The sequence below is a fragment of the Planococcus citri genome, chromosome 1, assembly GCF_950023065.1.
Source record: "Planococcus citri chromosome 1, ihPlaCitr1.1, whole genome shotgun sequence".
In the NCBI taxonomy this organism is placed as follows: domain Eukaryota; kingdom Metazoa; phylum Arthropoda; class Insecta; order Hemiptera; family Pseudococcidae; genus Planococcus; species Planococcus citri.
In genome coordinates, this window is record NC_088677.1 from 90,330,098 (window position 1) to 90,354,624 (window position 24,527).

The following is a 24,527-nucleotide window of genomic DNA, read 5'->3' on the forward strand; positions in this document are numbered from 1 at the left end:
AATCACACGTGACTTGCTTGTTTGTTCCCACAGCCGTGATGGAGTGGTTTTTTCCTGTTATCTATGCGTTTAGACGTGTTGTTATCACTTGTCAACCGATGCCGAGTTCTGTCGTTTCGTTTTTTCCAGTGTGTAAAAAGTAAAAATATTCTGTACAATGTCCACGACTCGTAAATTTGTAAGTCGCATTAAGTTAATTTTTCTTATTATTCGTGAATTTTGTACGTACTGTGTATTGATAATACACATTGACTTTACTTTTGTAGGTGTGTTCCTGGTCTGATTGTGGAAGCTTGTTCACTCGTAAAGACGCTTTAAGTCGTCATATCAAAACTGTTCATAAAAATCAACGAGATTACGTAAGTTTTTTCAATGTTACTTATTTGTAATCATCGTCACTCTCATATTTTTCTCACTTCTTAGGTGTGTGACCGACCCAAATGTGGACACACATATACCACTTCCTATCACCTGAAACGGCATATCCTTTGTGCACATCAGAAGGAACGTAGTTTCGTGAGTATAGTTTTTTCTTACACATCAGATCTAAGTAGTAAGTATATCTAGTGTATTAATTTGAAATCTTGAATTGTTCTCTACTTTTGTAGATTTGCGATCAGTGTCATAAAGCTTTTGCTGTATCTCAAGCCTTACGTAGACACGAACGAGAAGTTCATGGAACAAAGATAATAACTTCGGATAATACTACACGTATAGAAAAACTTTCGTATGTATGTATCCTGTTTTGTGTATACTTACTCTTTTCCTCATACATATTATTAATCCTCCCGTTTTATTGCAGGAATGTGCGGAATGCGGATTTAATTTTGTCCGAAAAGCAAATTTGGTGAAACATTTAGCTGATATACACGGGAACAATGAACGTTTTGTAAGTTGAAAATTTTAATAAAATCTTACAATCTAGGCAACATCAAATCAACGATCAACTTTTTCATATACCTACTTATTTATGTTTTTATGTCATTTATTCATTTATTTTTTTTTGATTTGGAAAACTGTCTCTCAATGAAGGAATGTCACACTTGCGGATGTAAATATTCTAAAAAGCAAACTCTCATCAAACATATTATTGAAACACATCAAGACCCAGTTGTAAGTTTCATCATCGTTTTGATATTTTTGTGCTGTGTGACGGGGTGAGTTTTAAAAGAAATTAAATTTTGTTGTTAACAGCGATGCACGTCCAAGAAGAAGAGCTGGTTATACTGTATTATTTGCAATAAGTTGTTTCAACACCGCCCTCAAATAGAAAAACATTATCAAGAATTTCATCGAATCAATTTCGAAACTGAGAAGCATACATTTTCGTGTAAGGAAGATTTCCTAAGTTGGAAACAAAATGTTGAAAACTGCACAACAACTAGATTCCATTTAATGAGAAAATCCAAGTGGAAATTGGTATACGTATGTCACAGATCGGGCCGCAAGATAATTAAGTCGTCTAATCGAAAAAGAGCGTATATCGTACGAGGCTCGAAGAAATTGGATGGTGTATGCCCGGCGTCTATTACGCTACATCTGAACAGAAAATATTCTTCCTGCGTTGCAACTTTCTTGAAAACTCACGTGGGTCATCAGTCAAATGATGAGACCGAATTGAAGTATTGTTTTCTTCGTCCGGAAGAACGCGAGAAATTGGCTGGAATGCTCGTATCTGGCATTCCGAAGCGTGAAATTCTAAACGATCAATTGAGAGACAGCACAAATCTCCCGCATGATTTCAACCCTACAAATGTTGCGAAAACACGTTTACTTACTAATAAAGATTTATGCAACGTGGAAACCACTTTTAATGTAAAAACGAACCGAACGAACGAGAATTCTATAAGACTGTATAACAAAGACTCTGAAAATGTGGAAGAATTTGTGAAAGAAGACCATTGCGTGGAAATGTATACAGTTCGTATAAAACCTCAGACTTGTCCAGCAGAAGAAGACCCTGATATCGGCGCTTGTTACCTTATATGCGACGAGGACGGTGATAATGCTCACAGATATTCGTGCTCGTGTAGCGAAAATGCCACTAAAAGTCACATGTGTGAGCACATACACACTGTGCTTAGTAATGTTCAAGTACAGGAACCTGCGCTCTGTGAACCATTGTCAATTTTAAATGAAATTGAACCACCGCCGCGTTCAACTGAAGACGTACAGGATTATAATTCTCTCGTAGAATCGGCGGCATGCGAAGAAGGTATTTTCAACTTGAAGTATTTTTGTTTTTGTTTATTCATTAATTCTTTCATTTTTTATTATCAAATATCAATTATTAAAATACGTATACGAATAACACTCTGTACTCTTTTTTGCAGTTGAACGCTTAAGAAGTAAAATTCAGATGTGGTGTCAACGAACTCTGGAAATGTCAAAATCATACAATCTTCAAGAACTAAGGATTATAGATCGCTACACACGAAACCTCGATGCAGCTCTTCGTCGCCTCCGTCAGAAGAAGTACCACCTTGCCACACCTAACTCGTGTTACGTTTCTAATAAATAATTAACAAAAAGGATTTTAATTTTTAAAAAATTGAAAAATACGTCATACAGTAGTCATTATGTCATCACTCACTCGCCAAAAAATAAAAAAATACGAAGTCCAGATCAAAACCACTCCATCACTGCTATGGGAACGATGAAGAAGCTCTTATAATTTCAACAGGTAATTCAAGAAATCATCGTTAATTTTTAATTTATATAACTGAATTTCATCGCGATCACCTGATTCATCCATTATCAATATCAAGTGGTCAATTCAACATCTGCAATCTTCATCGTCAATTTTCATTTTTCACCTACTTCATCGGTTCATCCGCCGGTGATCCGCCAGTATTTTTTCCTGCTGTTTGGTGTTTTTAAAATTCGAATTATTCTGACTTGAAGGTATTTACGCCGTTTTTGTAGTTCACCGCAGCTTTGAGCATTCTCTCGCAGTTCAATTCACTGTAATTGAAGTAGGTAGGTACCTGAATAAATGAAAGTTTTCAAGTTTGTTAGAAAGTTCCGCACCTCAAGAAAACCAAAATACAAATTCAAACTCGAATAGTTTTGTAAAATGAGAATTCAGTCACCATTTCTTAATGCTTCCTCAAGTCTGCATTCTGCAATAACTGCCATTTGGTCTACTCTTCACAGCTGAACACCATCTACACTTTTTTCAACCAATTTTTAGAATGTTTCAGAAATTGAAACTCGAGTTGAAATTAAAACTTAGATAGGTATCCATCTATCGCAGTAGGTACCATTTGAAATGATAAATTCACGTATCTACATAGTTGAATTATGTAAAATATTTTAATCGAGTACGAACGAATTAACTAATTTAGCGAGGATTTGATTCAATTAAATTCCTATACTTAATTACCATTTACCTACTTGACTTTTTAACAGAGTTCGGATGTTCTAAACAACAAAACTGTTTAAAACATTTTTTTTAATTGATTGAATTTTGGTTTTAAAAAAGAAAGTTTGAAACACTATCCAAAACATGTTTATTTATTATTTTATACCAACTTGCCTTTTTTTCAAATTTATTTTTCAGTCACTAACTATAGTAAAAAGTAATAAAAACCATGGATAATAGGTACCTACATGAAATTATGAAAAAAAAACTCGACCTATCATATGCCGGATTTGCGCCAATGTAACGAGGCTGTCAAAATTGTATAATTCAAATTCTTGCGTTTAATTCCCGAAAAAAAATTATTTTTTGGTTCTATTCCATGTTCGGTTCAAGCTTCCAATTCCATAAAACTTGAGTACCATGTACTTATACTCGCTTACCAAAGATCAGCTTCAATTTCCCAATACCTACTCTGTACGTACCCATGACCTACTATGCTACCAGGAAAATTCAAAACTTCCACTTTCGCTCAATCTTCCCATAAAATTTTAAAAAAATAGAAAATAAAAAGAAACCAGAATGATTGAAAAAACTTAAAGTTAGCATCCGTGAAAATTTATCGCAATTCGCAAGCAGATAACGTATAGGTACTCGTATTTATGTATTTATTACCTATGTGTACAACAAAATAGGTAGGTATATGTACCTACGAGTATTTTGAAAACAGCTGAGATGCCTACAAACGGAAATGGACGTGAGACGAGAATGCGTAGAGCGAATACGAGATCGCTGCTTTTACCATTATTATCGATTTTAAACGTTTTTTCGAAGACATACATTTTATTAGTTGAAACGGGGTGATTCGAGGGTTCGGGGATACTTACAGTGACGTAACAATGGTGGGTTGCGAAGATCAAAGCGTAGAAATTGGAACAGTTGCAGTAGTACGCATGAGTCGTATCCCTGTGAATGTTTTGCGTGCTCGATGCCATCTCGTTGTGCATAAATTTTTGCTTGAAATTTTCGACTTGCCAAAAATCCGAGTAAATTTCGTGTCGATTCGCGAGTGAAAATTAATTTTACGTGCGAAAATGTCCGCGATCGTTGGCCAGTTGGATTTACCGTTCGGCAAAAGTGTTATAAATTGTGACAGTTTTGTAGCGAGTTGCCTATATTTACTACATTAATACGGGCGTTGACAACTGCGTGCGCGTGTTTCGTTAGTGGATTTTTTTCTCCGCTTCTTCTTTATGTGTGTTTATCTTGTTGTTTTTGCATTTCGTAATTTGACGACTTAGGTACATCGATGTTAAGCGTTCTGTAATTACGTACATACCTATATACGAGTATAATTAAATGCCTTCGCATACCTGTGTTGTTGGTGCATTTATGTACTGTAGAACGAAAAATTGAAACGAAACGGTAAGTACGAGTACGAGGTATACGAGTAAAGGTCTATCGGCCCCGTTAGCGTTATTCATTCGTTAGGGATGTTTGTATAGGTATCAGTAGATATCACTTTGTAACTGTAACACATAACGTATGACGTAGGCGTGATGATTCGTTATTAAAATGATAAAACGTGGTTGATAATTAACAAAATTTATTTCGCGTTTGTTCTCGATACAGTAGGTAGGTATGTAATTAGGTATAATCGAACAAAAGTATCTACCCGTCTGCTTAAGCGTATGTAAAAAACATCTTTTCTATTTGCACTTGCCGAAATTTTCCCTTCGACTTTGATTACTTTATGCTCACCATATCTGAGAAGAAACAAAATGAACACACTTTTCGCGAGATACTTGTTCATTAACTTTGGGATGTGTTTTTACAATAAGAACGCATATGTTAGGCAACCGACTACCGTCATTGTTGACTATCTCAGTTGAAATCGGCTTCAACTAACATAGGCGATTAATATTTGTGCCCGTTAAATTGTACCAAATCAGCTTTTTAGTTTGATCTCATTGTGTCATTCAGTTGAATTGGAAGTGACCCTGCGATTCATTGCGGATACCAGAGTGATGGGAAAATCAAGGCGAATGAGCTCACTCAAGGCATCATCAGATGCTATCTGATCGAAAATATATCTACGATGCAGTAGATGTCGTTTGTGTAAAAAAGAAAACAATTTTCCACAAGTCTTACTGTGATAAGTGAAATAATTGCTCTTGTTATTTGAGTTATAGGTAGGTACCTATTTTCATTCTATTTGCAATTATCAACATTAACACGGGGGTTTAATCGAAAAAATAAGTCCATATTCCAACACAGGAACTTCAAAACAATACGTAAGAATTGATACGGGTGCGACTTCATTTTCATAATTTTTTCAATTTAGACCAAAATATGGCCTAAGCAGGGCTTTGTATCCGTTAAGAGACATTGAGATTCTATTTCACAAATTTATTTGTTGCCAAAAATATTCAGTACGTATAACTTATCAAATTTTGAATATACCGTACAGATATGTATGGTTTTGATAGGTAATTTAAAATTTGCATAAAACAGTTGAATTGGAGCTTTTCAAATTTCAATTTGTAAATTTACACATTTTTTCACCAAACCACGTCATTTTCAAAATGAAATTTATAAAAAAATTCAATTTTTGAAAATTGAGGTCTTTGTGCTCTTTGCTTTAAAGGAGCACGAAGGGCTCAAATTTTGACCAAAACTTGAAATAGGTAATTTCAAGAGTGAATAGTGGCATATTCATTATCTACCCAAGTTGAAACGATGGCTTTTACTTTGTAAAAACGGCCTCTATGTGTCCCTTTTTGTCTCCCCCTATTCTAATTTTATGAAAAATTCTAAAAAAAAAAATCATGAAAATGTGATGTGGGCTGACTACGAATTTTGTATAATTTTCGATTTGATTTCTCGATATTTCTCCAGTCCTGCTGTTTTTCTATTAGTGAAATGACAGGGAATTGGCGAAGTGACAGAGGGATAGAATCTAATAGAATATTGTAAATTATGTACCTACCTATTACCAACATACTCACTCGTAATTAAATGCACTCGACTTATACACCTACTTACGATTATTTGCTTGCAGGTATTCGCCGAAACCACGAGCTAATAAGTTGATCAATATTTTCATTACGAATGAATGTTCCAGCGGAAAAAAAGAGGCCTTTTTGGCTAAGCAGGCCAATCTGGCCATTGAACATTATTCCAAAACAGACATGGGACAATCAAGTACGTACTTTTGATAGATGCTCACAAAAATTCTAAGATTTGTAAAAATTTGATGCAGGCATGATGGTGGTTCTTAAGACCGTTGAGGCGTTGAGTACTCACTCTTTAGCTACACATTTTGCTCGAATAGGAGAAAACATTATTTATTCAGTATGGTCAATTTATTAAGATTTTACGACGAACTGAGAGAGTGTGAGAAACTTGACGATACTTACTCGTACTGATGATGGTAAAACTAGAATTATCAGTCTATTTTAAAAAAACAAAGAAGTGCCTAAATTTGCATGTACAAATATGTATGTAGGTTTACCTACCCCTGTATCTAATTAATAGAAAGAAACGCTCTGGATCGATCCAAAAAAATTTATGCGTTGATTTTTCTCATTCAATCTGGCCCATTTTTTTAAAGTGAAGTGTGAGAGGAAGACTGATGAATCAGTGACCGTGACCTCGAATAATTTGAAATCAACATGTAATACTACATTTTCATACCTAATTTTTTGGTAATTTTTTTTAAAATTTGAAGTGGTGGGGTATAAAAGAGGGCACTAAGAGGTCGCTTTGAAAAATAAATGAATACATATTTGAACTTGGAGCCCTCAAAAATCTGACGAACAACACGTCTCACACTTTATTTTCAATTAGGTAGGGATTTGTTGTTTTGATCATGTTTACCTAAGGAGGGCACTAGTGAGAAGTTTGGAGGAGTCTCGAAAAGATGATCCACTAAGCCTGTGAAGTTGGACAGTTTTGCGAGAAATGCCACGGAAAATAGATGTCGAATGAATTACATTTATTAAATTTAGGTACTAGTCGGGGAGCCCGCTTAAGGATAAATTGCACCCCCACCCCGTCAATCCACCGAAACAACTTTTTTCTTAAAGGGAGAGTCCTAAGGAACATTTCTAGCCCTTGTACTCAAAAAAAAGTGGCCCTACTTACAAAATGGCGGCCATTTTGATTGACAGGTCAGCTGAAATCGCAGATTTTGCGTTCCCACATAAGACTTGCACAATATTTTTCAAATTGTACAAAGGTAGGCTACATCGAAAGGTCAAGCAAAAATTTATCACCTGTCAAACTTTTAAGTGCTAAAGTGCATTTTTCGATTTTTGGTGAATTTTTGAAAATCAAATTTAGGCCAAAAATGAGGGAAAAATCAAAATTTTACCAAATTGACCAACAAGGCTGAAATTTGAGATACACCCTATTTTCGACATGCCAAATCGATTGGAAACTGTTTCAAACCGTTTTGAGCAGTTCTGGAGCCTCCAGCAGATTTTTGAAACTCGAAATTCCCACAAAATTTCACCAAAATGGAGTTGGAAAGCTGAAATTTATTCTGCAAACTAATTTCAATACGCTACGAAGTCAACTGCAGGGGGATTTTAAGTCGTTTTGGAGCCTCCAGTAGATTTTTGAAACTTTAAATTTCCTAAAAATTTCATCAAACGCAGTTGTAATACGCTACGAAGTCGTCTGCTGGTGGATTTCACGCTGTTTTGGAGCCTCCAGCCACTTTTTGAGAGGTCGTATGGTGTTTTTTGGAAAATTGAAGTTTCCAAGAAGTAGCTGGAAGCTTCAAAACCATTTGAAACCATTTGAAACCACCATGTAGTCGACTTCATATCGTATTGAAATTAGTTTGCGATGTAAATTTCAGCTTGCGAACTCCATTTGGCAAAATGTTGCGGGAATTTCAAGTTTCAAAATTCTACTGGAGCCTCCAGTAGATTTTTGAAAATTACTGGAGCCTCCAGTAATTTTCAAAATGTCGCTGGAGGCTCCAAAATGATTTGAAGCCACCTGAAGTCGCCTTCAGAGGGTGTTAAAATTGGAGTGTAGAGTAAATTTTAGCTTTCCATCTCCATTTGATGAAATGTGAAAATCTAAAGTTTCAAAAATTTGATGGGGGCTCCAAGAATTTTCAAAAAGTCGCCGGAGGCTCTAAAACGACTGGAAATCCCCCTGCAGTTGACTTCGTAGCGTATTGAAATTAGTTTGCAGAATAAATTTCGGCTTTCCAACTCCATTTCGGTGAAATTTTGTGGGAATTTCGAGTTTCAAAAATCTGCTGGAGGCTCCAAAACTGCTCAAAACGGTTTGAAACAGTTTCCAATCGATTTGGCATGCCAAATATAGGGCGTATCTCAAATTTCAGCTTTCTTGGTCAATTTGGTAAAATGTTCATTTTCCCCTCATTTTTGGTCTGAATTTGATTCTCAAAAATTCACCAAAAATCGAAAAATGCACTTTAGCACTTGAAATTTTGACAGGTGATAAATTTTTGCTTGATCTTTCGATCTACTTTTCTACAGTTTGAAAAATGTTGTGCAAGTCTTATGTTGGAAGGTTGGAACGCAAAATCTGCGATTTCAGCTGACCTGTCAATCAAAATGGCCGCCATTTCGTAAGTAGGGCTACTTTTTTTTTGAGTACAAGGGCTAGAAATGTTCCTTAGGACTCCCCCTTTAAGAAAAAAGTTGTCCCGGAGGATTGAATAGGGGGGTTGCAATTTATCCGTAAGTGGGCTCTCCGACTATACCGTAAAAACTGCGTATCTACTCGTATTATTTACGACAAACTGGGTATGCAATTCTATTAACACCACTAGATTGTCTCCAAAACGCGAACTGAAACCAGTTCCAAGTAAAATCCCTCCGCTATCGCGCCCACTCTAAGACACTTCATTTTTTGCGCTACGTTCAAGTTGCTCCAGTGCTCCTTCTCGAGAGATTTGGAAAAACTTTCGGAGCTGCTTGAAAGTTGAAATTTTCACAAAATTTTACCAATACTTGAATGAATTAGCTCCAGTCGAAATTTCATGTTGAAATTAAGATAGGGAGTACCTATACAGTGAATTATAGTTTCCAACTAGTGTACCTTTGGCAAAATTTTAAGGAAATTTCGGCTTTTCAAAGATCTACTGGGAGCTCTGGAACTGCCCAAAACGGTTCGAAAACATTTTCAATCGATTTGAAGAAGGGGGCCAAAAGGGAATACCAGATTTTAGCTTTCTCGGTGAGTTAAATTAAATTTTGATTATTTTCCATTTTTGACTACATTTTGGGTGATGTGATACGTTTGCGTGCTCTTTCAATCTATGTAGGTTTGTCTGGTTCAATAATTTTTCTATCAATTGGGCAGAGGCATGCCGAACGAAAGGAGAGTATCTCACGCCCCTTCCTCGCGGACAGAAAAATGTTTTTTCATCCTCGTTTTGCTAGGTCCAGATCATTGTTCTATTCCTTTCTCTGATCAAAATTCGAGAGTAGAAAAATCAAGCTCTCGTAACAAAAATAAAAATAATATTATTTGACCAGCCATTTTCCAAAAAAAATCCAATACATTCCCAATCAAAACAGCTACAAAGTTCCAATTTTGCTGAAATATCAAAAATGTCGTATTTTTCGCTGAAAATTCGGAAGCAATGTCTGATTTTTGCCAAAATTGGTTCTTTTTGAAAATGTTGAAATATTGTCGTGAAAAAAATTATGAATTGTGAATTTTCAGAGGCTTTTGCCTTCGCCTCGCTCGGGATAAATCAGTTTCCTTTTCTTTTCTTTGACCAAAGTTAAACATTGAAAAAAATGTTGGTTTAGTTTAAAAAATTATGAAATTTTTTAGAGTTATCAATTTTTCAAAACATTTGTCCCTGCTACAAAATTTTTCAAAAATTTTCAACAATGAAAAATAATTTCAGAAATTTAATAAATATAACCAAATTGCAATACAGCAAGCAGTGGCGTAGTCAAGGGGAGGAGGCGAAGGGGGCCGTTGCCCTCCGTTGCGAGCCAAAATTTGAAATACGTAGAACACGCAAAAATGGGCATTTTTTTTGTTTTTTTAGACCAATTTTTTCAAAAAATTATCTCTAGATTTTTTATACCTAAAAATCTTGTTTTGACCCCTCCTTGAGAAAGGGTTGGTACCCCAGTAGATTTTTGAAACTTGAAACTCCCACAACATTAATTTATCAAATGGAGTTGGCAAGCTGAAATTTACTTCGCAGACTACATGATGGTTTCAAATGGTTTTGAAGCTTCCAGCTACTTTTAGGAAATTTCAATTTTCCAAAAAAAAAAACGCCATACAACCTTTCAAAAAGGTCACTGGAGGCTCCAAACCGACTTGAAATCCACCAGCAGTCAACTTCGTAGCGTATTGAAATTAGTTTGTAGAATGAATTTCGACTCTCCATCTCAGTTTGATGAAATTTTGGGGAAATTTCATGTTTCAAAAATCTACTAAAGGCTCCAGTAATTTTCAAAAAAGTTGCTGGAGGCTCTAAAATGACTTGAACCCACCTGAAGTCGTCTTCAGAGGGTCTTAAAATTGGAGTGTAGAGTAAATTTCAGCGTTCCATCTCCATTTGATGAAATTTTGTGAAAATTTTAAGTTTAAAAAATCTGCTGGAGGCTTCAGGAATTTTCAAAAAGTTGCTGGAGGCTCCAAAACGACTTGAAATTTACCTGCAGTATTTCGTAGCGTATTGAAATTAATTTTTAGAATAAATTTCAGCTTTACAACTCCAATTTGATGGAATTTTGTGGGAATTTTGAGTTTAAAAAATCTGCTGGAGGCTTCAGAACTGCTCAAAACGGGCTGAAACCGTTTCCAATCGATTTGGCATGTCGAAAATGGGGTGTATCCCAAATTTCAGCTTTCTTGGTAAATTTAATAAAATTTTGATTTTTTCCCTCATTTTTGACCTAAATTGCATTTTCAAAAATTCACCAAAAATCGAAAAACGCACTTTAGCACTTGAAATTTTGACAGGTGATGAATATTTGCCTGATCTTTCGATCTACCTTTGTAAGGTTTGAAAAAGTTCGTGCAAGTCCTATGTTGAAACGCAAAATCTGCGATTTCGGCTGACTTGTCAATCAAAATGGCCGCCATTTTGTAAGTAAGGCCAACCTTTTTTTTTGGGCTAGTTTGCTTTAAAATGTTCCTTAGGATGTCCCCCTTTAAGAAAAAAGTTGACCCTGTGGATCTGCGGGGGGGGGGGGGTGCAATTATTCCTATTGTCATACGTTTACCGGACTATTAGTCCATTACCACTGAGAAAATCAAAAAATGTGAAATAAATTGAAGGCCCGTGAGAGAAGGCCCTTGGCTACGCTACTGCATGGGGACAATAGAAGGAGATTTTCAAATACATACTCCTACCTTAAAATCTCTAATACATACCTAAATGACCTACTGAAACCTTGAGTCCTTTGCTGGCAAGACTGCGAAAGAGGGGGAAAAAATATGTGATCCGCGGGCTTTCGGTGCTTTAAAAATTTTTCGGTGCAAGTTCAAAAATTTTTCTTTTTGAAACTCGTTATGACCTGTATTGTTACGGCGATTGTGCTGGAGTTTCTTGATATACGTATGTACTGGTACTTACCTGGTGTGTATTTGTGCGTGTGTTTGAACAGGAATGCTGACGATAATTGCGGAGGCCGCAACATGAATAACACCGGTGAAGATTATTGTCGCAGAGAAAGATTGTCTAACCGACAAAGTCACCAAATTTCGGGAGCCGCCTCCGCTACAGACCGCTATCATCTACCGATACAAAATTATGAAGTACCGAGTGTCCGTCATTTGCCAGTATTCGATTCAGCAGCGAACGATGCGAAGCGTCTGCACCCAGCATCTTCGTCGTCCTCTTCGTCGTCGTCCTCTTCCTCATCCACGCCGCCGCTATCGTTCAGCGCCTACGAAAGCACCGAAGAAACCTTATACGTATCCGCGTACAGCAGCCACAGCCACAGCCACAACCACAACCACAACCATAGCCATAGCCATAACCAGAGTCAGAGCCACAGCCACAGCGAACGACACCTAATATCGGCCGGTTACGACGCGTGCTCGTCGTCAGTCGCCGGCAATAAACGGGGCGGCGGTGGCGGTGGTGGTGACTCGCATCTGCATCCGGCTTACGATTTCAACGACCATCGCTTACCTCCGCTTCCGCCGTCTCCTAATCACTACGTGCTGGATTCGGGAGAACCTTATATTCCGCCGCCGGATCGTTATCTATCGCCTCCAGCTCCGGCGCCTCCGGACAAATTTCAAAACGTGCTCGCCTCGCAAACGCACGATCGTTTTTACAACCTGTCGTCGAACGATCTGTACTTGCCGCCGGCTTCTTCCACTATAGATAAGTACAAAGGAAACGAACGCATCTACGATCGTTACGGTAATCCGTCGTCCCCGAACAGCCAGTCCGAGCAACGCTACACCAAAGACAGATACGGTACGCTGTCGATAGCTGCGGCGGCCGACGGCGGTGCCGGATCCGGTGACGCGTACGCTAGACGCGATCTCGGCCTCGGCTACCACAACCATTACCGGTTGAGCGCCGCCAACGCCAGCTACTACCATCACAAAGCATCCACTGCCGTCGCCGTGAATTTCTCCTCGCAACGCTCGCTACCGCCGCCCGCATCGGTGGCCGTACGACCGCCGGCGCCTCTGCACAGTCAACATCAGACGTCGTTTCGATTCCAAAGATGCTGTTACGGAGCTCACCACGGAGGCCGAGATGGATCGCATTCGCGCGACCTCTCTCCAGCCAGCGCAACTCAATCGCGTATTCGCTCCAGTCGAACTTCGTCGCCGGTGTCGCTGATACCGCCGATTAGCGCTTCCACAATTCCCGTAGATTACGGGCCCGGATCGAGATACCTGACGTCGCCGCTGGCCGCAACGCTGCCGCGCTGCAACAGCTACGGAGACGTGCAGTGCAATCCGTCGGCCATGGCTGTGCAGACTTTGCGAAAAACCGGCGGACACGAAAATTGTTGTTACAGACGACGCACGTCGTCTCCGTCATCGTCAGCGGCCGCCGTCTGTTCCTATTTGCCACCACCTCCGCATCCGCATCCGCATCCGCATTCGCATTCGCATTTGCATTCGCATCCGCATCCCGCCATCGGTTGTTATCCGACCAACGCATCCGCCGCATCCACAACCGCTTCCGCCTGCAACTCGTCCACTTCATCGCCATCCTCCGCTTCAGCCGTCATCGCTGCCAATTGCGCATCGTCGTCGTCTTCAACCTCATCGTCGCCATCTTCAGTTCAGCTCTCGTCGTGGTAAGTTCCATCTCATAACTCATAAGTATGTAGGTATACGATGATTATAGGCTATACCTACCTGCGCAACTGGTATGCTTTGTTTTTCAAGTAAATTCTCACAGCTAGGTATAGGTAAATAGGTATATATAAGGCCTAGGATATACTTGACTGGTCATTATAGTCGTTACGACCTTTGATCAGACGGCGATAGACATTCGTCAGCCACGAAATTGAGTCTTCATATTCGAGAAAAAACATACGAGTATACAGCTACTCGATACGAGTACGATTGAGACTTGGTATGGTTGGTAGGTGTAGGTATAGGTACTTGACATGTATCTATCCAGTAGATACCGTACGACCGACGCGTGTAAATATTTAAATACGAGTACTTTCGTACAGCATTCTCTACAAGTATCTAGGGTAGTCGAGTTCACACAAGTGAGTACCTAACAAAGACGATATCTCTGTACTCGTACGTAGGAGTAGAAAAAATTTGCAGAAAACAACGACAACGACTATACGTATCGCGTATCGCGTATCGTATATCGCATATCGCATATAGAAGTAGGTACAATATAAAATAGGTACCTAATAACAACAGTAAGACAGAAAAAATTGAAGGATAAAGCGAGACGAGAGAAGGAAAAAGAAGAGGAGAAAAAAAGCAAAAGCAGTAGAAAAATCATGTTTTCTTGTAATTGTTTTTTCATGTTAAATCTCACGAGAAAAATGATTTAGTAGAACGCTATTAAAACTTGGCAACACAAATACGAATATACTTGGCAACGAAGCGCATGTCGTTACCATGACGACAATTATCATCCCTTTTTGTTCAATAACCCTGTCGGCCTCGTTTTCTCCGTTTCTCCTACAATAACGAAAATACTTACTTTCTTCGTAACTGCTGCTTTACTTTTTTCCTTCATGTTGCTTTCCTTTTCTTGACGCCTGCTGCAAAAACTACGTTTAATACAAATTATTAGGCATAACTCGCGATATTCTCATTTAACTCTCTGTACCTAATAGGTACCTTTTCTCCTAGTCTTTTTTACTTTTCAATTTCGGTTTTCAGCTTTAATTGGATCGGACGCTGTATATTTCCAACATTTTTTTTTTCCTTTGGCATTTCTTTTTTACCACGCACTTACTGTATTCTATAAACAAACCATATGGTACCAACTAACTACGTTCTTACCCTTCGTAACTTGTACAAATACTCGAGTATTTTCCTATCTTTTCGCACCTGTGCAATTTAAGTGTACGGTGTACTTACTTATCTAGGTACTTTGTTTTGGCCAAAACGTACACGATGTTGTAGATTAGGACTACTAGATTTCAAATGATACGCATCGTTTATCTGAAATTTCATTTCGTATCATTATTTCTCATTTTGTCCAAAACTAAAAGTAAACGCTGAACATCACTGAAAAATAAGGCGGAATTGCAGTAAAATTTAACAAAATTGAACAAGAGTTAGGTACATACGTAGGCAAAACATTGTTCAAAGCTCTTCCAAATATAAATAAAAACTTCAAATAAAACTCTGTAAATTAACAAAAAAAAAATAAATAAATAAATAATAATAATAATAATAGTGAAAATTCAATAAAATTTGCCAAGTACCTAACTTGATTAAAGAAAAAGTACAAAAAAATACAAAAAAAAAAGACAAACATAAAAAAGTAGGTCAGTAGTGAAATTGATATTTCCATTTCTTTTTCAATTGAAATTTCATTCAATACCTAATTCTTAATCTAATGCTAATTAAAAACAGTTACATTTAAAAAATTTCCCTTCTTAAAAAGAAAAATGAGCTTTTAAATTCGTAAGGTTTGCACGAAAAATGTCGAAAACGTGTTGAAATGGGTAAAAACACTTTTGTAAAATCATTAAATCATTGGAAATTTCCGACAAAGGATGAAATTTTTATGAAGTTTGACGAAATGCAGCGAAATTTGTATAAAACATCATAAAAATTGCTTAACAACGAAAAATTGAGGAATTCCAGTAAAATTTGATGAAAAATTGCGTGAAAAAGAGTTGAAAATTTGTTAGAATGTTAAACAACAAAAAAAAACATCAAACAACTTGAAAACATGAGTGTTGTAAAGTGGACTTCCGAAACCTAAACTGAGCACTAAACTTCCATTGAAAAAACTTTTAAACTACATAAGTAAAACCGAAAACTAAACCTTTATTCGATCGTTTTTCCATGCCTGAACTAATTTCAGCTTTCTTATTAAAGATTATATTTATTGTTCTGCTCATTGAGAACTCTTACATGAACCGAATTGCATAAATACATATAGGTAACTCTCATCTCTCTTATCATGTTTGTAGTCGTTTAATAATCATTTTCGGACATTTTCTCGGGCGTGATCCAAATGCAGTGAACATAAACATAATATATACTTATTAAAATGAAATTATTGTAAACAATTAATAGGTGTAGGACAGGAGGTGAATACTGAATTGCAAATTTCGAAACGATCACGAAAAGGTTTTTGCTTTGTCTTTGTTATTCATTTTCTCATATTTATTTTTTAGTTTTATTTACGGTGAAATAGTTAGGCAATTTATTAGTTAACATCGTTCGAGACGTTAATAAAATTGCCTACTTGAAACGCCGTAAATACGTAACACGGATATTCAAAACCTACGAGATCATGGATCGCGCAACTTCAGATTCATTTCTCAATCCGTTCAACACGTTCAACCGTTCCGTTACTTCCGTGCCGACACACATTCTTAAAAACGTGCGAAGCCGGAACGTGAACGTACCCAATCCGTTGCGGCATCAAAAATTTTTAATTTATTTTTATAAAAAATAAAAACAATGCACTATGCAGTGATAAGAAAAATGAAAATAATTCTTGAGAATCTTTCACTCGTAAATGATTGAATTACCTATGTGAGAATATTGGATGTCATTGTTTTATTTGTTTTGCTATCGAATAATTCAAACGAATGTGGTTTAGATTCTCCGAAATTCTTTCTTTCGCAGCTCGATGCTAAATTCATACTCGTATGTATTAGCGTCGTAGCTGGAACTGGTTTACGAAATAATGTAAACTTGATACGCAGTTGTGTTGTATTTTGTATCAAAAAGTGAGTATCTTGTCTGTTAATCAACGACCAATTCTTCAGACTATGATAATTGGCGAATCATACGTTCTGTATTTGTTTTACCGAGTGTCGAATTTTCGCGATGTGTTTTACATTATTCGAGTCTTACTTCGTTAATGACATATGTACTATGTAGCGACTTATCGATATGTTAATTCATTTCTCTCGTTGTACCCGAATCTAAACTTATTTGCGATATTTTACAGGAAACCCACAGGGACTGGTTATCAAGCGAATAATCCCGCTGTCGGCAGTTTGGCTTCGAATAACAATTTATCGTTGGTCGTCCATCATTCGCAAACACCTTCGAGCAGCAACAGCAATAACACGCACAGCAATGTCAACTCTCCGTCTCTATTGTTCGCATCTTCCAGATCCAGTCCGTTGTTGACGGCTGTTTGCACAACTAACATCATCGCATCTTCCACTACCTCACCCGTATCCGTGAACAGGTAAACCTTTCTTCGAGTGCATATTAATTTATTCGCAACTGCTGAGAGTAGTAGCCAACTGCGAGTACATAAATTTTGTTCGATGCGATTTCAGCGGTAATAACAACACGTCGATGGAGCATCACTCGCAACACGTTCAACGTTCGGTTTCTGCTCCGGCTGCCGAACTAGACGATGAAACGGCATCGCCGTCCACCGAGATGGTCGACGAGTCACTTTCTTCGCTTTCTTCGATCCACGATAGTGTTAGCTCGTCAGCGGCGACCATTCGTCAGCACGGTGCTCATCATCGTAATCCTCCGACGTCGTTACCGGTGCAGTTGTCGTACGATCGACCGAACCTAAAACCTCCGCTTCAGCATCAAATATCTGCTCCCGTTACCGTTACCGAAGTCGCGTCTTCCAGACGATATAGTAGGCCAATTCCCAAAAAGGATATAATTAGAGAGTAAGTTGGCGATAGATGTATTTATCGAGCAATATGGTGCGCGATGCGCGACGTTAAAAGCGTATGTATTAATAATTCTGCTCGTTCGTTCGTACAGTTTTATTAAAAAAGAGACGGCTGTGTTCTTCGGAGTTCACGAACCCACCGAAGAAAACGAACGAGCTAAATGGCTCGATCGAAGAAAAAGACTGGCGTGTCGTACCTATGGCAAGTTGAAAAATGAGTATCAACCATCCACGGCGTACAGCACACTTATGAAGGTAAACTCGGTTGAAAATTTTCGATACCCGCGTATCGTTTCCGCTTGTTACTAATTTTCGGGTTTTTTCTTCCGTCTCTTTTAGCCCGATGTTTTGCAAATGACGTCCGATAAAAAGAAGGCTACCGCGCCTACTGACGAAAGAGACGCGGCAGAACCTCGCTCGATAGAATCAACGCTCAAAAGAAAACCATCTGTTGCTAAAATGACCATTGACGGAATGGCTTACGTCGTTTCGGTAAGCGTCCGAATCTATTTCGAGTGTTGGAACAACGATCAAACGCGGTAGAAACAGGTTTTTTTATTTCTGTACTTTACGTTTTTCTTTTCAATTTCTCGCAGACGTTGGGAAGGCACAAAAGAAGATCTAGTTCCGCTTCCAGGGAATGGTCGAGAAGCTACGCTCCGTCGTCGGTTCCACCGACTCCATCTTCTCCTTTGGATGATGAAGTAATTTACACGTTTGTTAATAGTGTCGATGAACATACGTATCATAAATGGAACTGATTGACGAATGTCGTCGGATGAAAAATGTTGCAGGTTTTCTTTGACAAAACGACTAGCACAGTTGAAGGAAATCTCCCCCGTTCGTCTCAAAGTCAGCTTCCGTTTACGAGTGCTTTCAGTTCGGTTACTGATCAGGTGGATGGCGAGGGAGCGGCTGTTCGTGGCGGTTACGTATCGTCTCAGAAAATCCGAAAAGAGAGGTAACTTCCTTATTTGATGAATACTCTCGCGTAGAATGCAAAGTGACTTTCTAATCGTTTGAATTCTATAGATATTACACGTGGAGAAGAAGAAACGAAAGGACGGAAGAAAGCAGCGAACAAGTTGGAATCGGTATGTCGCATATTTGGACTAGACTCCTGGATAGAGTACTCGATAATTCCGATCGAAGAGAATACGGAATGGGTTTCGTGGGCAGAGTGTTCGGGTATGAAACGTATTTACAAATAAATACGAGTATCGATTAGCGGAAGCGTTAATTCGCACTTTTTAAATGTAGGAGATCGTTAAAGAGATCCGTAATGAATAGAGAGCCGATCAAAGAACAACTGGAAGACCTCGAAGATCATCGACCGTTTTTTACTTATTGGGTGACCACGGTGCAGATACTAATTTTAGCGCTTTCCATTTTCGCGTACGGATTAGGTCCGATTGGGTTTGATTTGACTCAGCGATCGGGATTGGTAAGTGTGAAATACTTTATCGGAGAATTCTTTTCAATTAGTCGTGTACGTTACATTAATTTTCTCGTATTGCAGGTGTTGGTGACTAGTCTGTCGTTGCAACAAGTCGAATACAGCGAACCGTCAAATTTTTGGTTCGGGCCTCGAGCGGTAAGATACTCACGGCGCTATCAACGTTGATACGATATTCTCGTAGAAGATACTCGAGCGGTGTTTTTGTTTTTCAGGCTGATCTAATTCATATGGGCGCCAAGTTCGCGCCTTGCATGAGAAAGGATAAAAAAATTATCAAAGAAATTGAAAAGATGAGAGATAAAGAACGTGAGACCGCTTGCTGTATTAGGAACGACGATTCTGGCTGTGTTCAAGCTTCTAAAACTGAGTGTTCAGTAAGTATCACTTTATTTGACCGACCTATTCGTTCTAATATTTTTTCTAGCTGTCGAATATTTGTCGAGATAATTACATACCTATAATAATTGGTAGTTAAGTTTATGTATCATACACTCGCATTTACCGATTTTTTTCTCTCTTTACTGTATCTAATACCATCGCGCAATCAATTGACTGCGAGGAATACTTGGCCAGCGGTATGTTTAATCATTGTCGTACAATTTGTACCTGAATTTATTTTATTCGTTGTTTTTTGAACCGCTTTTTTTTCTTTGTTGTTTTTCATATTTTATTTTTCCAACTCTAATATTCGTCTACGTTGTTACGTTATTTCTGTTTTCGTTTTGATTTATTTCACAATTTTTTTTTTCTTGTTTGAATATTAGCTCATTTCAAATACCTATTATTTAAAAAAGTTTTGATTTACAACTACCTAACTGAAATGTAGGGCATTGAGTGTTTTCATTTCCTGTATTGGTTTTTGATTTGCAATAATTTCGATTGTTTACATTTCTAAGTTTTGCTTATTCTTGTACGTATTTTTTTTACTTGAAAATTAATATTAGTTTGTTTGCTTTCTTTTCGTGTTCTTTTTTTTTCCTTTCGAGTAATTGCAAATTATTTTACGAGAATTTGTTTTCACAGTTTTACGAACCGTGTGCGTTATAAATTTGATAATTCTTATCTAATATTCTCTCGCATAATTCATTCGCTTGTATATTAGTTTTTTTAATCAATTTTACGTGCAAACGCGATGTTGTACCGAAAATACGAATAACTATAAATAATAACATTTTGATTAATAAATACTCGCACCTACACGAATGAGGAAATAAAATAATAAAATGTCGACTTTTCGTGTTTAGAACCACATATCTACATGGAAAAAATGGTCTCGCGCCGAATCTGGCCCTGGTGGACGTATATCCGGATCCGTATGCGGATTAGACCCAAAGTAAGATTCGTATCGAGTTACTATGTATTCTGAATTTTGAACTCGAGTCGTCCGCTTTACGGTTATCGTATTCATCCTGAAATATCTTTCGAATAATTTACAGATTTTGCGAAGCTCCGGCTTCGGTGGCGCCTTACGAATGGCCGGACGATATAACCAAATGGCCTATTTGTAGAAAAATGAACTCCAGATTTCCCAGTCAGCTGTCTCCTTATCGTTTTCAAAAAGATAAGATGACTGCCGAACATATGGTTTGCGAAGTGATAGGTCATCCGTGCTGTATAGGTATTCATGGTACCTGTCGTATCACTACGAAAGAATATTGCGATTTTGTACGCGGATTTTTTCACGAAGAAGCTTCCTTGTGCTCGCAAGTATGTGGCCAACTCGCTTCGTTTTGTATTTTTGTTTGATTTCATTTCAGTCGAGCTGACATGGAGTTTTTCCTCTTATCGTTACAAATACATATTAATAATATTTCATTTTTTGTCGCAGGTTTCCTGTTTGGATGACGTTTGCGGCATGATACCGTTTTATTTTCCCGAGGTTCCTGATCAGTTTTATCGATTATGGACTTCTTTATTTATTCACGCTGGGTGAGTTGAAATACACGACTATAGGTATTCCTTATATTTTATTATTTTATTTCTTTCAGTCGATCTAATTAGATTTTTTTCTCCCTTTAGTATTCTTCATTTAACAATCACCGTATTAATTCAGTATTTTCTAATGAGAGATTTGGAAAAGCTGACCGGAGCAGTAAGGATAGGTTTCATTTATATTGGTTCGGGAGTAGCTGGTAATCTGGCGAGCGCGATATTCGTTCCGTACAGAGCTGATGTAAGTAGAAATTCGGCGCTAGCTTTTGAAATGTAATATTTTTACGTGCGATTTTCAATCGAATACTCGTATTTGTACAAACAGGTTGGTCCGGCTGGTTCTCAATTCGGTTTACTAGCCTGTCTTATAGTGGAAGTGCTGAACTGTTGGCCAATGCTGAAACATCCTTTCCAAGCGTTAATGAAACTGTTGGTGATAACGTTTTTATTATTTCTTTTTGGATTACTACCTTGGGTAGATAATTTCGCTCATTTATTCGGATTTATTTTCGGTTTCTTGCTATCGTACGCGTTACTACCGTTCGTCTCGTTCGGACCGTACGACAGGCAGAAAAAGATATTTTTAATATGGGTGTGTTTGTTATCCAGTTTATTTTTATTCGTACTATTGGTACTACTTTTTTATCTGATTCCTATTTACGATTGCGAAATATGCCACTACTTCAACTGCATTCCATTAACCAGAGATTTTTGCGCAACGCAAAATATCAACTTTAAACGCGAAGAGTACGTCGTATGACAATGGTGTTGGCTACGGTTTTGCCGTAAAACCGTGCCTTCTCGTATCACTTTCTTTCCACCTCTTCAACGTTTCGCCCTTATCGTCCATTCGCTCACTGCTAATGGTGCCGTCGTCGCAGTCGTCGCCGTTGTAATCGCATTCGCTGTTGCTTTTTGGCCGATGCTTAAGTACTATATTTTTGTCTTGCCGAATCGAATCAAATTTTTCACCAATACCGAGAGATGGCCGATCTTTCGCTTTCTCGAAAAATTTCAACTTCAATTTGTGACCAAGTGTTTCGCTATGTGTAACTAAACGCAAGCGCAGTGTTTGCCTCGAATGATGGAACAACGTAAACTTCGTGAGCGATATTAATTGTACGCAAATCGAATTTTAGGTACGAGAATCGTTTATCTGTGGTATTCGAAGAAAAATAGAGTAGCGGTTAAGGTTAATATTTCTACTTTCGATACAAGTAGCGCTTGTAAAGCATAAACGTGGGGTTTTCTTCTAAATGTAGACTTACATTCGAGTTTATCGAGTACGCGTTTCATTGGCAAAAAACTTGATTCAAAATTTGTCGAGTTTTCCTGTAGCATTAATTACTGAAATTTTCGAAGATATTCTAACATATTCCGTTGTGAATCGAGTAACATTCGCGAGAAAATTCGCTCCTTTTTTTCAGGTATTTTTATTGATGATTTGACGATAGACGACAAATTAAGTATGTATGTATTATTGAACATATTTTGGTTCGGGAACGAAAGTAATCACCTACCTATATTGAAAGTAGGCGAGTAATCACGATTTAAAAAATTTGGATTCTTTTTTCAACCATATTGATATGCCTTGGTGAGGAACTACGTAGTGTTCAGAAAACTGGAAAATTTACATTTCAGCAGATTTACGTATAGTTTCGATGAAATTATCCAAACAACGAGCAGTTATTCCGGTTTTTTATTTTTTTACGCGCGCTTTAATTTTATTATTTACTCGCGCTTAGTATTCGTTCAACAGTATTTCAATTTTTTCTCCTCGATGTACAGTATTAGGTTCTAACGATGCTTTTTATTTGACACCTATTTTATCGTTTATTTACGTACTTTCTTACTCATTCCGTGATTTTCCTTTGTGCTTTGTTTCTATTTTATGTTAAATATTACGTGTTGCTGTTAGGTATTTCTTGTAATTCCTTTTTTATACTCGTTTGAATCGAATTGTAATATAGTAGGTAGATACTACATAATTATTATACATATATTTATGTAGTACTTACAGTACGTATGCGTAAGTAAAATTTTTATACAATTTTTTTAAATTTCAGTATTTACTCGTATCAATACGTGTTTATGTATTTGTTCGCGTTTGTATGTGTTGGTCAAATCATAGGTAACGTGGGTGCTTCATGTATCGATAATTCAATTATAGCAATAACGGAGAAATAGTTGAGTTTTCAATTTTTTAAATCTTCATTATTGTCATCTGTTCGGAAATTTTGACTTTTTGATTATCTACATAATAAATTTATCAATCCGATTACCTACTCTCTCCAAGTCTCGAAAATTATTCGTACAGACTCGTCATTGGTGTTTGGTTTTGCCAGTGTCTGTCCAAAACAATTGTTCAATTGCGATTTTAATTTATTTCGAACGTTCGGAAATATTTGCCTGAAAATTACGAGGTCTATAATAAAGTACTCCGTAACTATCGTTTCAAAAATGCCGGGTCAAGTCGACGAGAAAGTCCGAATCCTCGGCAATTCTTCAACAGTGGCCTGTGACTTGTGATTGCTTACTATATACTTATCTAGTTAATAACTTGATGTGTTCATTTGTACTTATGTACTACGTTCGTTATTGTACTGAAAAAGAAAAAAAAATAGACGAATACATGAGGAAAGAACTTAAAAAATAAGTAGGTAGGTACATAATTACACGAGCAGGTTATTTGCATAGTGTCGTTTAGGTTGTCGTTATTATCTACATGGTTATGCCTACCGATTTCCGTTATACTTTCTTCTGAGCGAATTTGCTACGATTTATCTGTACCTAAAATTATTTATACACGCGTCCTCGTTCTCTATGTATATCATATTTAGCTATACGTGCGATGTAAAGCAAATAATACCTAATTAATGGATTATTTAATACCTATAATAAAATATGTAAAATTATGTATGTATTGTATGTATGATTATTATATGTACTTATACCTATGTACACGTATGTACTTTTTTGTTTGTCTGTTTTTTTTTGTTTGTTTGATTTTTCTCTTTTATTGTTGAATACTTACTATTGACCAACGCCTTATCATATAAACGTTAAGTTCGTGTAAAGTATTAATCTATTATAATAAATAAGCGAATTTCTCATTGAATTCTTTCGTTGTTTCGTTTTCTTTTTTTAGTTCCTGATGAACTGTTTTCTCGGTATTTTTTCATGTCCACCGTATGATGCAGTTTCTCCTTATTTTCCTTAGTTTCGGATTGATAATTATTATGTGTAGATATTTAAGGGGATAGATATTCTATTCTCAATATACCAAACTTTTTCATAGCACAATCAATTCAAAATGCCTTATTTTACATTTTGGTCTTATGGGAGTAATGGGATGGGACAAACTTTATTGCCTAATTCCTGAGTCGCGATCGCGAATGCGTAGAAGGGCTCAAATTTGAAATAAGTTGAGTACCTACACCTACATGTTTTTTTAGGACATTTCG

The 24,527-nt window shown here is 37.3% G+C and overlaps 2 protein-coding genes across 3 annotated transcripts; both read left to right on the forward strand.

The window, feature by feature from the left end:
* Window positions 1-36: 36 nt before the first annotated feature.
* LOC135840813 (gastrula zinc finger protein XlCGF58.1-like) lies at window positions 37-2,534 on the forward strand. Its single transcript, XM_065357518.1, has 8 exons — window positions 37-178; window positions 267-359; window positions 424-516; window positions 609-731; window positions 803-889; window positions 1,033-1,113; window positions 1,195-2,215; window positions 2,334-2,534. Exons 1-8 carry the CDS (start codon window positions 158-160, stop codon window positions 2,519-2,521), a joined length of 1,707 nt encoding a protein of 568 aa, XP_065213590.1. The 5' UTR covers window positions 37-157; the 3' UTR covers window positions 2,522-2,534.
* Window positions 2,535-4,290: 1,756 nt separating this feature from the next.
* Window positions 4,291-23,978, forward strand: LOC135840778 (inactive rhomboid protein 1). 2 transcript variants are annotated; one of them, XM_065357456.1, is made up of 19 exons: window positions 4,291-4,786; window positions 6,423-6,565; window positions 11,992-13,656; window positions 16,974-17,219; window positions 17,314-17,667; window positions 17,765-17,927; window positions 18,012-18,164; window positions 18,269-18,376; window positions 18,467-18,633; window positions 18,705-18,860; window positions 18,933-19,116; window positions 19,192-19,266; window positions 19,344-19,505; window positions 19,656-19,706; window positions 20,376-20,464; window positions 20,568-20,838; window positions 20,960-21,060; window positions 21,151-21,304; window positions 21,389-23,978. In XM_065357456.1, exons 3-19 carry the CDS (start codon window positions 12,023-12,025, stop codon window positions 21,821-21,823), a joined length of 4,503 nt encoding a protein of 1,500 aa, XP_065213528.1. In that variant the 5' UTR covers window positions 4,291-4,786; window positions 6,423-6,565; window positions 11,992-12,022; the 3' UTR covers window positions 21,824-23,978. The 2 variants fall into 2 exon arrangements, with proteins under 2 accessions (XP_065213528.1, XP_065213534.1); XM_065357462.1 differs by lacking the exon at window positions 19,656-19,706.
* Window positions 23,979-24,527: the final 549 nt, after the last annotated feature.